This window comes from Sceloporus undulatus, chromosome 2, assembly GCF_019175285.1.
Source record: "Sceloporus undulatus isolate JIND9_A2432 ecotype Alabama chromosome 2, SceUnd_v1.1, whole genome shotgun sequence".
NCBI lineage: Eukaryota > Metazoa > Chordata > Lepidosauria > Squamata > Phrynosomatidae > Sceloporus > Sceloporus undulatus.
In genome coordinates, this window is record NC_056523.1 from 84959713 (window position 1) to 84975296 (window position 15584).

Consider the following 15584-nt stretch of genomic DNA (forward strand, 5'->3'; position numbering starts at 1 on the left):
CCAGTACAAGAATAAACTTTAATTCTTTTAAACCCACCTTGCTCCATGCTTTAGCAAAAGAGTCACATATCTAGTTACTCCCTAGCAATGGTGTCCCCACCCTGGTGCCACCCAATGCTGAGGGGGCTACTGAGGGGCAGCAGCCAAAAAGGCATGCTTGCCCTTCTCCTTTGTCATGGTGGCAAACTCCTCCTGAGGAGGACACTGTCGCTATAGTGAATCCAGGAGGGGCACGCTCACCTTTCTCCTTTGCTACTGCCGTGGCTTCTTTCTCCTGGGAGGAAGTTGCCACTTCAGTGAATCTGGGAGGGGTACACTTGCCTCTTCTCACCCCACAGCAGAAAGAGGGCTGAACCAAGTGCCACCTCTCTTCTGTGTTGTCACCTGGTATAAGCCACACCTCCCATGTCCCCTAGTGATGCCACTGCTCCCTAGTGGAGGGGAGGGAAACTCTCCAGGAATTTGGAGTGGCATGGGACTCTTTTCTCTTGGTAAAGAGAGAATGGAAGACAATCCAACAGGAATCTCCTTTGCCTTTTATGGGTAGGGGAAAAAAAAGAGGCCAGAGAATGAGGAGATTAGATGGGCATGTCAGAGGTACTAGGGAAAGGCTATGGATGCCTCTCACAATTCACCTTTGGATTTAGGAAAAATGAAACTGAAATGGAGTTGGCATATACAGTATAGCTTTTTGTTGTTTTTTGTTATTTGTCATCAGGTTGACCTCAACTGAAGGCAGGAAGATGTGGTGTAATCTTCTGCTAGGTGAAACTATGCAACATATTCTACCACACAGTCTCCAAACTATCATTTAGCTACTAAACCTCCCACCTCGAAATGGCAATTTTCTGTTGGAAAGTAGAGGAGGTGGTGGAAAAGCTTCAGCTACCTGTAGGATGGCATGCTGTGTGTAGGACTATAGCTGGATGCTTCTCCATCATCCCCTGCTCTATACTGGCTGTACTGGGGTTGGGGGAGGTTCAGCAGCTGGCAGATGGGTTTGTGGGGAAGGATGAGTAGTTTTGCCTGGAGGAATTTTATGCTTCATCTTACTGCCCCAGGATCTATTAATATTAAAGGTGTGGATGCCTCATCCCATATTTGAATTGGCAACCCTAATAGGCCTTCAAAGCCTATCTTTCACCAATTGTTTATTTCTTTTATTTCACTTCTTGCTATGTGCCTTCATGTTGTTTCTGGCTTCTGGTGACCCTAAGACAAATCTTGTTTAGCAAGTTTTATTCAGAGGAGATTTGCCTTTGCCTTCCTCAGAGGTTGAGTAGATATATTATGCTATATCGATATTACACACACACACTCAAAACAGTATATATACTATAAAATACTGTGGTATATCTTTTTCAATATATATTGTCCAAACCATCTCAAAGTTTACTGTTGCTGAACATATTTAGGTAGAGACAACTGAAACGGCAAGCAAATAAACTGAAGGAGTGTGTGTACATTTTTTGTCAGATATTGGGGTAAGCCCATGACTGGTTATGATAGCACAATTTCATAAATGTGGCTTATAGTTTAGAATGGGAAATACTGTGTAACATATAATTCCTCCTTTACTCTCTCCTTGCAGGGACCTCTTTGCACCAAACTACACCGAAATTCATTATACTGAAAGTGGAATTCCACAAACTGTCACACTGAACAATACAGTAAGTGTTCCAGAGTTGGGTAAAACAGATTGGACACTTGGTGGATACCACTTAGGACATTGTAAGAATAGTATCCAGCGGTAACTGCAGAAAATCTTGTTTGGGGGAACAAGGGAAAGAAAGGGGAATAAGAGTGAAACTGGTACAAATATACTTTGAGTGAACACGGGAGCAAATGGGGGAGCAGGAGCTATTGTAGAGGAGCACTTACAGCTCTTGAAAGTCATCCCAGATGAAGCCATAGACAGGTTTGTGACCTGATCGAATCATGTGACTGGGCAGTTGTATGATCTAGCAGCTCTATGTGGGGATCTTAGGTATGGCTACTTCACAAGGGCAGAAGCCTTTATTCAGACTGTTGCAATAACACTAAATGTAGGGGCTGTATCACCTCTGGTGGAAGAGGTGCTTAATACTATTCTTGCCACATTGCAAGCCTGCTGTTAGCCCTGCATTCCCTGGAAGCCTGATAAGTATAGAAGACTGATGGACAAACACATTTTCTGTGGTCATAGATACCTGTGACTAAATGACACTCAAATCAGTTTTGGCTCTTAGAGCTCTGAGATGGCAGTCCCCTATCATTGGAGGTTTTGTGCTGTGTTCGGTCTTTAAAGTAGGGACAGGACATCTATAGTCTTTCATAAACTGGAAGACTGTAACTCCCATCATACCCATCCAACATGGTCAGGTGTGTTACAGTCCAAAAACCATTAGATAGGTAATGGTTTTCCACTCCTAGTTTGGATCGGCAGCTCATCTTAAATGAAATGGGACAATTAGGATGATTTAGTATCAAAAGAAAATTTTAGGACAAATTTGGAACATAGCTTGCTCATATATACAGATCATATATCTTTCAGTTTCAAAATGTAGACAGGCACAGAGACTTCTGGTGTTTGTTTACCTCTGAGAACTCAGCTTTCCTTGCATATGGGGAAGACTTTTCCAAGATTCAGTTCACTTTCATTTGGGGAAACTGTTTAACTGGGCACAGCCTATGATGAGATTGGTGGAAAACCCCTGGAGATCATATAAGCAGGACTGCCATGCTTCCTCTTCCCATACTTTCCTTTGTATGCCAGTACTGAAGCCTCTTTAAAAGGATATATATATTCCTTTTCCTAAAAGGAAATTTTGGCATAGCTATTTAGATTTGATAACAAGGGAAATTGCCTAGTTGTTTGGTTCTCCAGCACATTGCTCCTTATGAACAAATGGTGACTTTTGAAAGAATACAAAAACTTATGTACTTTTTTTAGTTTTCCTAAAGCTGTTTCAGATGTTTTATTAAATAAGACTGGACTTTACTTTTCTCTGTAACAAGAAATGGCACCAGGCACTTATTATTAAACCATTGTGATTCATGCCCACTTTATAGTCCTTAATGTCCACTGCAAACTTCTTACTTAAACCTTTGTTTTACTAAGTAAAACCTTCATATCTACAAATGTCAAGCTCTAAAACTAAGGCATCTGTATATGTGAATGTGTGTGCATACACAAACAAACTGGAATGTCTCTTTTCTAGCCATGGAAGGGCATGGATCTTCTCTAGAAGATCTGTGAATCTAAAACTAAACATCCATGAGTCGTCTGCTCTGTTCCACAGCTAAGAGGATCTGAATGCTTGTTATACTCCCAGTTCTTTGCAAAAGCTATGCCAGCTGGCTCATGCCCAGCAGGTTGTTCGTTATGAACTGCCTGTAAATTCCTTGATTGGTTGTCACTTTGCTGAAATGGCACAAAAATGTACACAGCTAATTATACAGATTTTAAAATAAAAGCTAGTAGAAGCTGAGATCATCCTCCTTGATATTGTTTGTCCTTTTGTTTCTTCCCACCAGGAAGTTTCTTTGGATTATTGTTTGTGATGGGATTTCATCAGTGACTGGATTGTAAAACTCACTTTTTTTGACAATTGTTTTGTTGGAGACCCATCTAATGAGAGCTTTATCACATTGTGCCTTAAAAAAGTGATGATATCACTATCACACTCAGCCCAAGCCTGGCTTAGTGCAAATACTCACAGCCTAACTTCTAGCTGTTGAATGCAACACTCACAGTCTCTAGCTGCCAAGTGTGGGTTCAGAGGGTATGAACAAGTGAAATACTCACTCAGTTCTGGTCTCAAGAAGGTTATTTATTTAAGAGGTAGAAAGAAGTAAAAAGCATAGAACCATAGTTTCAAGCAGGTTAACATAAACAAAGACAAAAACATACATACATAAGGCCAGGCAGTCCTGCACATGTGATCTGCAAGGAGGAAAGCTTATTTGTGTGCTAGCACCTTATACAGGGGTCGGCAACCCCCGGCCCGTGGGCCGCATGCAGCCGGCCAAGGCCAGGGGACCACCCTGTGCCTGGTGCTGCTGCCGCGGTGGCAATCAGCGGCAGCACCAGGCCCTTTGGGGGGGCCGCCGGCCTCCTCCCTCTCGCGCGAGCCGCTGCAGGCACCGCTCGCTCGCGGGAGAGGCCAAAGGTCTGTCGCACGAGCGGGCAGGGCCTTTGGGGAGCCGCTGGCCTCCTCCTTCCTGGACCTCTGCCTCCAGCAGGTGAGGGAAGGGAGGACAGGAAGGAAGGAAGGAGAGAGAGTGGAAGGGAGAGAAAGAAAGGGAGAAAGATAGGGAAAGAAGAAGAGATGGAAGGAAGGAAGGAGAGTGGAAAGGAGGGAAGGAAAGAAAGAAGTGAGGAGGGAGAGAAGGGGAAGAGAGAAAGAGAAAAAGGGAGAGTGAGAGGGGGAAGAAAGGAAATGGAGGAAGAAAGGCATGGAAGGGTAGTAAGAAGGTGGAAGGGAAATAGAAAAGGAAGAATAAGGAAAAGGGAGGAAGAGAGAGACGGATGGAAGGAAAAAGAGTGGGAGTGAGCGAAGGAAGTGGGAGAATGAGAAAAGGAGATGGAAGAAGGAAAAGGGAGGAAGAAAAGAGAATGAATGTGAGATGGGGGGTGGCAGGTCTGGCAAAGAGGGCCAGGCCTCTAGCGCTGGTGCCCGCCGTTGGCTTTTTTGCAGGCCCCTCACGGAGCCAGGGGCCCGGAAAGAGGGCGAGGCCTCCAGCGCTGGCCCCGCCCCTGGGGGTGGAAGCTCCACCCCCAGTGTGTGGCACCGCCCCCGGAGGGTGGAAGCTCCACCCCCCGGCTTCGGCTCCTCAGTTGTCTGAGGGACAGAAACCCGGCCCTCGGCTCAAAAAGGTTGCCTACCCCTGACCTTATATATTGTAATCTTTTCCTACCAACTTAGCATATACTACGTCATCACGTATCCTACATAGTCTGCATGAAGGGACAGAGGGGGAAAGACATTCGCATGCCCCTCAACAAGGTGTTTATCAAATCAAGGGTCCAAGATGAGCTGGGAACTGCTTATTTCTCCTTTGCAATGTCATTCGGCCTCCCCTCCATGCCATCATGGCTAGGGAGAACTTTCTTGGACCATTCTCCTGGCAAGATACATGAAGCCTACCTATTTTTAAGAAACCAAAGTTTTGCTAAAGCTATAAACCTCAGACCATAAGATTTCATTTATAAGGCAAAATGTGCAATGTTACCAGTACTACTGTGAACTCAATAAGCCTAGCCCAAATTATTCTACTTCTTGAGGCAAGCTGCATACCCAACAACTTTCCCAGTTTGGCAGAGAAAGTTCTGATTAATCCTCTGTTGTTCTACTTTTCCAGATTTTTAAAAAATGTCCTGGTTTCCATGGCCTCCTCCCTCTTTCTCACTTTGTACCCAGTTTGTCTCAGATGCTGAAAGCTGAGTTCAAAATATAAAAACAGTTTGCACTTAATTAACATGGCAGAGGGTAGAGAAGAGGCAGAAGCTTGCCCTTTCCAGTAGACTCAGGCAAAAGCAAGCTGCTGCAGCATCTCCTAGCTTGTATGTTCTTCCTTATGAATAATTTTTGCTATCTTGACCACACTCTGATACTGGGGAGTTGTGTCGCTTTGACGGTCTCCATTCTCTCCTTGCAGGATCATTGCTTTTACCATGGCATAGTGAGGGGGATAGAAGACTCAAGTGTGGTACTCAGCACCTGCAGTGGTCTACGGTAAGGTCCAAGCTCCTTCTTACAAAATCTTATGTTAGTCTCAGTCTTGTATAGTGACCTCCTTATTATGTCATAATCTACTTCTGCAAAATGGGAAGACAGCCAACAGTTTATACGCTTCCTTAAAAAAAAAGTGGACAAATTCATGGTGGAATGATAATGGAGTTCTATGATACCTTTTAACCATCACCTTCAAGTTCTTCTTGTGAACATTTAAGGCAGGGCTGATCAATGTATGCCATCCAAATGTTGTTTCACTTCAGTTCCCAACCTCAGCAGTCAACATACACAATGATGAGGGCACATGAGAATTGCTGTCCAATAATGTTGGGAGGGACAGAATTGCCCACCCTTAATTCACAGGGCATTTTAAATGTTTTACAATCCAAGACATATCAAAAGACATTAGTGTGGGATCCCTAGAACTATACACTCCAAAGGCTATTACCTGCATTTTTGTTTTTGAAATTTCAAATGACATCTGAACAAATGCACATTATGTATCTAAAACATGGCTGCATGACTTACTATGCCAGTCAGTTGTGGGATGGGGGAGAAGCAATGGTGATGGTGGACCTCCCTAACCCTGCCAGAATTTCCTTCCCATGTGGCATGTGCATCTCCATGTGCCATCAAAATACTTCCATTCTTTTTCCAAAGGAGACAGTAATAGAAATATGCCTTTTGTCACACTGGAAAAATCTATTTGGCAAAAGGCACATTCTTACAACCATCTCTCTCAGGAAGGAGAATGGAAGTGCTATGACAGCATGCGGGGAGGCAAAGAGAAAGAAGCTTCTCTACCGCTATGTTTTGGCTTTCTTTTATCAAGTGATAAGGCTCAAAGAAAGGATCAATTTATCAATAGTCCTTTCTCATTTTCCCAGTCTTTGTTTCTGTCAATTTTTTGTTTAGAATCATAGAGTTAGAAGAGACCACAAGGGCCATCCAGTCCAACCCCCTGCCATGCAAACATCTGTTTGAACTTTAACAAAATATCCACATGAAAATACATCTGTGTATGTCTTTGAATATATATTTTTGTGCATATTTGCTTAATAGCCTCATCCTTGCAAGCAGATTTTATATTTTTTTTAAAAAAGAAAAAAGCTCTACTATACATACTTTTGTATGCATTTTCCCTTAATATTTTTGTTTCTTGAACTGGGCCAAAAAATTCCGAGAAATGCAAATACCAAAGGATAATTGTGATGTCTTTTGCATATTTTTTAAAGAAACATAAGTACCTTCTTATCAAAATGCAAACCAAACAAAATCTCCACCCCTACCACTGTTGGGGACTCACAACAGTTCTCCAGAGTTTCAAGCATCGGTCTTCCCTAGTTGCACCTGGAGATGCCAAGGGTTGAAGCTGGGAGGTTCTGCATTCAAAGCTAGTGTTCTGCCATTGAGTTTCAGACTTACTTTATCTTGACTTATTTCAAGATACTCAGGAGTCATCTGTGCTATTAAGTTATTTCAATTTCATACCACTTTAATTGCTTCTGCCTGACATAGTTGTGGGATTTATAGTTTCATGGGCCACTTAGAATTCTCAACTGGAGGTTTCTAGGGCTTGTCTACAGAGAATTCTCTGATGCATCAAATTGCCAGTCCCCAGAATTCCATGAGACAGTATGAAATTGCTGTAAATTGTGCAGTTTTGAGTTATATGCACATTTCTGTGTTCTTATAATACACTTCGAATCTGCTCATTTCTTGTGGTGTCTTAGCATCTGTAGATACTTTTAAAAACACACTTCATTTGCAAAGCTGTTCTCAATTATTTATCCCTTGAGACAATGGAATTCTTCAACATTACTTGTTAGTTATGAGTCTTCAGTGTAGATGTGCACACATTTACTCCATAGTCGGAAGATTTAACCTCCAAATACAATAAATTAAACATAGTGCTTTCATAAACAGGACGCATTGGCTTTTGGTCACATTTATTCAAAGTCATTTGAAAGCTGGGCTTCTATCCAGTCAGGAAACAGTTTTGGCCAATCTTATTCTTTTTTTATATATATAAATCCCTCAGTGACCTCAATTTACTTTACTATAAACAAACTGTGCAACAGTGTAAACAAAGTAAACCATGGCCCTTTATGGCTGACAGAATCCACATGGGCCACACAAAATAGGAAGCAATGCAGGTGCAACCTGACCCACTTTCATTCTCCCCATCCTCGCCATTTTCCGGCTTTTATTCTTGGCAGCAATATTCTCATCTGAAAGCTTATTTTTCATTTACAGTAGTGTCTCTCAGTGTAAACTAGTATCCTTCACATTGTCTTAATTTGTATTTTGGGTTAATAGAAGCATTCAGAAGCAATGTGCTTGCAGATGTTTGTACTACTTCAGTGAGGGAAGCAGGTGGGAAAAGGAGTAACTTTATCCCTACAAACCAGTCCTTCTTTTCCTTCTCCTGTACCTGCCTGAGAAAATGTTCTCAATTTTCTGCATAAAATACAACTAAATTAGTCAGTATCATATATGCATGTTTACACCCAAATGCATTGTCTTGTTCTTCACCGTGCCATACAGACCTTCCTGCAATCTGTGAGTTCCAGTGGATGAGTGCCTTTTCAGTATGTATGTGCCTGGCAAGAGTTTTTATTGATTTAATATATTTTAGTCTTCCCAACAACAAAGGTTTTCTGGGCAGATTGCATGATATTAGAAGAAATTTTAAGAGCACAATGCAAAATAAACAACCATGGCACAGATGATTTTTTAAAAACACACAATATAAACTGAAGAAAGTCATGGACACTTGTGATGATCCCTGTGGTCCAAGCAGCCATCCTGTCTTGGCCCAGAGACCCAGCGTATCCCTTTAATTTCCTCTAGAGTCTTCTGGGTCTCTGTTCCTGCTCCCTGCTGAGCTGAATGAACCCCTTGAGACCCTCTAGTCAAGCTGCCATCACCCAGTGAATCTCCAGTGAACTCCCCTTAGCATCCGAACACACTGGGACTTGCTAAGGACTTAGGCTCCTTCCCTTGCTAACCTAATCAAGCAACAACTGAGCTAAGGCTCAGTTGTATAGGAGTATAGAGACAGCAGATACTTTTAAAGAAAGTATTTAGTTTAACTAGACAGAATAGAGCAATAAGGTATCATTCATGCAAGGCCTCCGTGCACTGCAGGTACAGAATACATAGTTAAAAGATGTTCATTTCAGGCAAGCCAAAAGATAAACATAACAAAAGCCTAGATGCTCTAGCTAACACATTTCCTAAGCTACTCACACAGAGATGGGATTTGCAGTCCTTAATAGGTTTTGGATGCAAGGAGCTGGCTCCCATTGCCTAGCTCCAACCACATCTCTTAAGTCTGCCCTTTTAGCACAGGCCCAACAGCTGGGCTTCCAAACAAAAGAAGACCCAAAAGGCCACATGGCCTCACAAGGGAAAAGACGCAGACGTATGGTCTCAGAGGCCTTTTTAAAGACCTCTGTTGGAAGGTTCTTGAAACTCCCAGTCCTGCTCAACTGATTGGCCAGTTTGGCCTTAGGTCAGCTATGATGTAAATCTCATTAGCGTATGATTAAACTCTCAATAGCATGTACCTCCCCCAGCTTAACCCTTTGTTGTCTGAGAGAAGTCCTCAAATGACTGGTGCCAGTCATTACAACACTTAAAAAACCATAGTTAACTATTAGATCTAACTTCCAAAGCAAAAATGTCCGGGTGAAGAGGCAAGTATTTGTTTGGTGTGGAAAAGATAACCATGTGGACATCAGGCAAACTTTGCTAGGTGTTCTAAAAGAGGAAGCACCACAACCAAGAAGGGCCTTCTCTCTCTCTCTTAGCCCCATGTCTAACTTAATTTGGTGGGGAAGCCAGAGAAGGACCTCTGCAATTGATGTAACTGTCAGGGTAGATGTGCAAGGGTGATGGGGTTAGCTACTTTAGACCAGAAGAAGGCCAGCTGTGGTCGTCCAAATGTTTTTGGCCTATAGGCCTAGTTAGCATAGCCAGTGATAAGAGGTTATGGGAACTGCCACCTCAAAACACTCTGCCCACTCCTCCTTTAGATATTCTGGGCCTGATCTATTTGGGGTTTTAAAGATCAGCAAGATCAGCAACCAAGAGGGAGATTATCTGATGAAGCACTGGCACCATATGATCACTTACCATTCAGCCCCTGTTAGTTAACTAGCAGTTCTATTACACAAAGTTGCCAAAAGTATAGTGTATTGCAGTTTTTCAAGATAGTATATTCCAGTAATCCAGTTGTGAGGTTAAAAAGGTCTGCTGTGATGCTTTCAATGACTTCTTTGCAGATAAAATCTCTCACATAAGGGCTGATCTTGACACTGGCATTACAAAAGAATCAATAAGAGAGATATCCAGTGACTCCGTGGACGGAATTAAACTGGATCATTTTGAGTTTGTAAATACCAATGACGTGAACAAGCTCCTTGGAAGTGTAAGGAAGACGACTTACCTTCTCAACCCATGCCCATCCTGGCTGACCGTTCAGGGAGGTGATGCAATGAAAATGTCATTACAACTCATAATAAATGCATCCTTTCGGGATGGAATATTTCCATCTTCACTAAAACAAGCTATAGTGAAACCGATATTGAAAAAGCCCTCCCTAGATCCCCAGTTGAGAAACAATTACAGACAGGTCTCTCAACCTTATGCTCTTGAGATGTGTTTGGAATACAAAGTCCCCCCTGCCCCACCATCCATAACAAGTATGATGGCTGGTGATAATGGGAATTGCAGTTTGAGCTAGAGATGGAAAGAATGTTCATATTTATTCATTTTCACATTGAAAAATGGGGTTTCTGCTAGTCAGGAAACTCCACGAGGAACAATAATAGAGTAGCAAAACTTTTGTGCAGAATCCTCCTGGTATTTGAATGTCTTGAAGTACAACAGAGGAATTATTATACAGATAGAAATGTGTGGTGCTTTGTGTGTGTGTGTGTGTGTGCAAAATATGGGCTTCCTGTGGAGAAAGCCATTTCCTCAACAGAAAACACATTTTCTGTGCAGAAAACACACACACAAAACCTACCATGTGTTTTTCTCCTTGCAATAATTCATCTGCAGCATATGAATATGGAAAAGATACTGTAGAGACATATTTATTTTCTCTCACAGGAGGGAAGAAAACTATGGCAATTTTTCATCCTTGCCTGTGAAAATTAAATAAATGATGATTTACATCTCTAGTCTGAGCACATCTGGATAAGTGTTAGGTTGCTGACTGAAGATATATTTTAGACTGGCATACTATTTCATAATAAGTCTAACTAAGGATGATCCATCCTACATTAACAGGTAATGAAAGTGGAAGCCAAAGAAGTGTATCATGCAAAATATGCACAAGGGAAGATAACTATTGATGTATGGTCAAATTGCTTCTATTTAAAAAAGTCATGAAAAAGTATTTTTCTTCTACAGCTTCTCTTATTGTTTTTGTTTTTAGTGGCCTTATAACATTAAGGAACAACTTGAGTTATATCTTGGAACCACTTCCTCACAGCCTGGAGCAACACTTGATCTATAGGTCAGAACATCTCAAGATTCCCAGGGGGAGCTGTGGAAACCAGAATTCAGGGTCTATGGCCATGGACTGGTTTAATGAGTTGACAGGCCAAGCTGAGCCAGGTTATCACAGGGTGAGTCCCTCTAAATTAGTTTTTAAGGTGTCACAGAACTCTTGGCTGTTTTCCCATTACATCCCATAAGATATATTTGCTGGGATGCTTAAGAAATTAATACAAACCTCTTTCTAAGTATTCAGCCTGGTTCACACATTTTACCTCAATCTTCCTGACAACAAATATATGAGATAGGATAGTTCATTGCACCCTCGTTGCAGATGGCAGATTGAAGACATGGGATGAAATCATGCTGAGGTCATCTCTCAATTGAGAACTGAACCCTGGTTTTCTGTCTCACCCTAAACATTAGAGAGAACTTTCTGACAGTAAGAGCTGTTCTACAGTGGAACACACTCCCTTGGAGTGTAGTGGAGTTACCTTCTTTGGAGGTTTGTAAATAAAGTTTGCATGACCATCTGCATGGCAGGGGTTGGCTGCATGGCCCTTGTGGTCTCTTTGAACTCTAGGATATTGTGATTCTATGGCCACATGACTATGACTTCTTTGCTATGTGAGATATTTTTCTGTTACACATTTATTTTAATTATCTTACTGAAAGTTTAGTCACTAATTGTTTAGCTGGGAGAAGGACTGATCAGGTTCAGATAGTTTCAAATTGCTTCACTAGATCACAAAATGCCATATTCTAAAACAGACTTTAAGCCTTGAGAATTGGTATGACACAGCTGTTCATATACCCAAACTTTTCCTTGAAACATTTTCTAATGATCTGGACATTTTGTTTTGTGCGCCTCCAAGTCATTTCTGATTTATGGTGACCCTAAGGTGAATTCTATCATGGAGGTTTCTTCACAAGATTTTGAAGCCTTTTCTTGGAAGGCTATGCCTTTCTCTGAGGCTGAGAGTGTATGATTTGCCAAAGATTATCCAAGGTTTTTTTTTAAATTGTACCTTTCAAAATGAGGTGTGTGGGTTTTTTTTGCCAGAAATTATAATTTGTATTTTGACAAGCCTCATAAAATAATTCAGTATGTGTGTTTCTATGCTTCCATCATAGGTAAAGAGGGATGATCAGCAGTCTACGAAATATGTGGAGCTTCTGTTAGTGGCTGATTATGCAGAGGTAAGATCTGTGTGTGACTTTATGCCAGATCATAATCAAACAAGTATCATACAGCTGGTGGATAGTTCAGGACCAAACTAGACATTACACAGGAGGTGAGTACTTGGAACCACGTCCAAGTGTATATGTAAGTTTATGTGTGAATGCTAGTGAGAAATGTATGAACAGTGGTCAGTAAATTTTATGTCAGAGTGTGATGGAAAAACCATTCTGGGTTTTATATCAGATTTTAAAGGAGCTCTCCAAGTTGGCTGATGCCCTTCCCCAAACTGGTTCAACACCTTAGACAGCTCCTCCAAAATCTGGAGTTAAAATGTACTGTACTCCTGAAATGGAAGCCACTAGCCACAATCTGTATGTGTCAATATATCTGTATCTGTGTTTTTATAGTATATAGAAATAAAACATTATCTCCAAAAGGGCTGATAGTAAGTTGGAGATGGGGCAGGACTTTTAATAGGCTTGGAGAGAAAAGATCTGAGTCGCAACCTCCAGTTAAATTTGTATTTGTATGTGGCTGTTTTTATCTAAAAATTGTGAACTGGGAGAAGCTCAGGTCATGAATCACTCATGCAAGATATTTTTTGGCCTTGGTGAGCTACCAGCAGTATCAGTATTGTTTGTTTCAATGCATTTTCGAAAGCCAGCTTTGCAGTGGTGGTCTGCCTAGATTTGCAGTCACCAGTCTCCTTTCCAGTTCATTTAGCTACCAACCCTTCTTCTGAGACATGTACTAAAAGATAAAACTGTGCTGAGACCACCTTTTTGTTTCACGTACTGCATGTAAGCAATTGACAGAGATGTAAAAAACATTCTGTCTTGAAAATGCCTGAAATCTGTTTCTAATCAAGTGACCTGGAGCTGGTTGCACCCATGTCTAGCTAACTGTTCCCAGGCACATGAGATCATTTTATTTTGATATTCCCTCCTCCCTACACACTTCTGGTTCTAAGACATGGCTGCTGCTCATATGACTTATGTAAAGTAACACAAGCCTCTCACTGGGTCTCTTTGTAACATTTGTTTTCGCTTTTCAGATTAGCAATTGAGAGGAGAGTGTGTTCTCACCAGGATCACCCCTACCACAAACACACTCACATATGCAAAAATCCACACCAGACTTTGATGATGCTATAAACCGTGTCCCTGAGTTTTCTGTGCCTAAAATGTTTGCTATCATGCCTAATAATTTCTGATTCCCTATCAAGGAGAGAATAGGCTGTTTAATGGCATATGTCTTACAGGCAGATGGTGCAGACTCTGCTGAGCTGCTGGCTATAATTTATTCTGTGTCAAGGGTGCACAGTGTGAGGCCCTGGGGCCACGTAAACCTTTGTCTGTTGCTTGTGTGGTCCCCGATGTTGATAGGGCTTTCCCTTGAAGCTCAGGGGATCAGAGGTATTATGGAGGGACAGTGGTGACACTTCCTCTTGGCTTCTGAAATCACAGGAGGTTGTCTAAAGTAAAGCTGAACCCACTATGTTCTGCTAGTAGCATGTGTGGCCTTGGATGTGCATGGGTAGCCTGTAGTCAATCCCAGATGTGGCTGTCAAGGTTGAAAAGGTTTTGCCCCTTTCCTCTAATTGAGACTGGAGTAACATGGCATTTGTCTCTTCCAAAATCATTGAAAAGCTGTGCAAATGGTGTGGCCAAGATATGGCAGATTTTTGTTTAACACAAATCTTAGGCTTCTGGGATTTCCAGATGTCTGTTTTCCTTATAACTGTACTAAATAAATTAAAATATAACAATTTATTTAGGGATCTTGATGAGGATGGGCAATGGAAAACAAATAAATATCTCATTTTTTTAAAAAAAAGAGTGGACAGCTCCATTAATATAGGTATGGGGAAACTGTGGCCCTCCAGATGATGCCATGCTCAAAGGCCCAGTAGTTCCACCCAGCAAGGGCTGTGCTCTGAGATTACAGTTCCTTGGTGTATGGAGGGGCACATATTCCTTGCCTCTAATAATAGTTCCTGGGGTGAAGCAATATACAGTTGGCCCTCCACATTTGCAAATTTGACTTTTGCAGATTTGATTATTCATGGATTATTTGCTTCCACCTCCACTGCTGCCCTATGCCATTTTTAAGAGGGACTGCAAAGTTAGACTGCAAATGTGTAGCAAGGCTTGCAAATCCCTATTTAAAATTGCATAGGGCAGCAAGTAAGGCAAGCGGTAAGCCCCATGAGCCTCCTGCTTCTGCTTTGCAAAGGAACCTTACCACCTTGAAGGCATCCAAGGTGGGTTGAATATGCAGAGGGCTGACTATATGTTCCATTAATGATCATGCCATTAACACTACTAGTAGATGATATATTTAAAGGGAACTGTGAGGTGTCTATATCTTTTTGCTGTGCTTCTCTCACAGAGGCTGCAAAACAGAAACTTCATCTGTGCTTGTTAGAGTCATGAATTATGGCCAGCATTGTAAATTGCCAAGGTTGCTAAGCAAACAGCTGGAGAGAATGAGTCGCCCTGAGGCTAGTGGGGTGATGTCACTAGATGAGCAGAAGGGAAAGGGATTTAGAACATTGTTGTATGTAACACATGCTGTGTGCATGGAGAGAATCCAGGTAATCTCAGCCAAAAACTTCCAGATTCCATGTTCAGGATAATGTTACAACTGTTCTGCATTATGCAGAATGGAAAGATGCTCCCCTGTTGATTTATTTACTATTGTGTATCCATCTTATTCAGATGGATAATTCACATTGATTAATGAGCAATAGGCTGCGGCAGGAACCCTTTAGAATCAGGACCGGATAACTTGCAATCCCCCAGGTTTTGATAGACTACTGCTCCCACCATCCCTCTGCATTGGCCAAACTGGCTGGGACTGGTGGGAACTGATGTCCAATAACATCTGAAGAACCATTGTTTTCAGATATCTAAACTACTTTGAGCATACATTGAGTCCCACTAATCTGATTTGCATGGACAGTAAAACACCAACAGTTAGGCACTGTGGATGGAGGGTTTGGTGTAGAAGCAATCCAGAATTAATGCTCTTAAGAGATGGTTTTAGAGTTTGGTATACTGTGCTAATATTGTGTACATGGGCATTTCCTGGGTACTCTGTATTTTTTTTTAAAAAACAAACAAACAAAACAAGCCATGTAAAGACTAGCCTGACCATCCTACCATTCAGGA

At 41.7% G+C, this 15584-nt stretch overlaps 1 protein-coding gene across 3 annotated transcripts in view; it reads left to right on the forward strand.

The window, feature by feature from the left end:
- ADAM19 (ADAM metallopeptidase domain 19) overlaps positions 1–15584 on the forward strand; it is an 86401-nt gene that overhangs the window by 35849 nt on the left and 34968 nt on the right. For all 3 annotated transcript variants that reach the window (XM_042453609.1, XM_042453610.1, XM_042453611.1), the window contains 4 exons: positions 1592–1670; positions 5641–5717; positions 11167–11359; positions 12363–12428. In XM_042453609.1, the coding sequence (XP_042309543.1) occupies positions 1592–1670; positions 5641–5717; positions 11167–11359; positions 12363–12428 (415 nt within the window). The remainder of the gene's footprint in view (positions 1–1591; positions 1671–5640; positions 5718–11166; positions 11360–12362; positions 12429–15584) is intronic.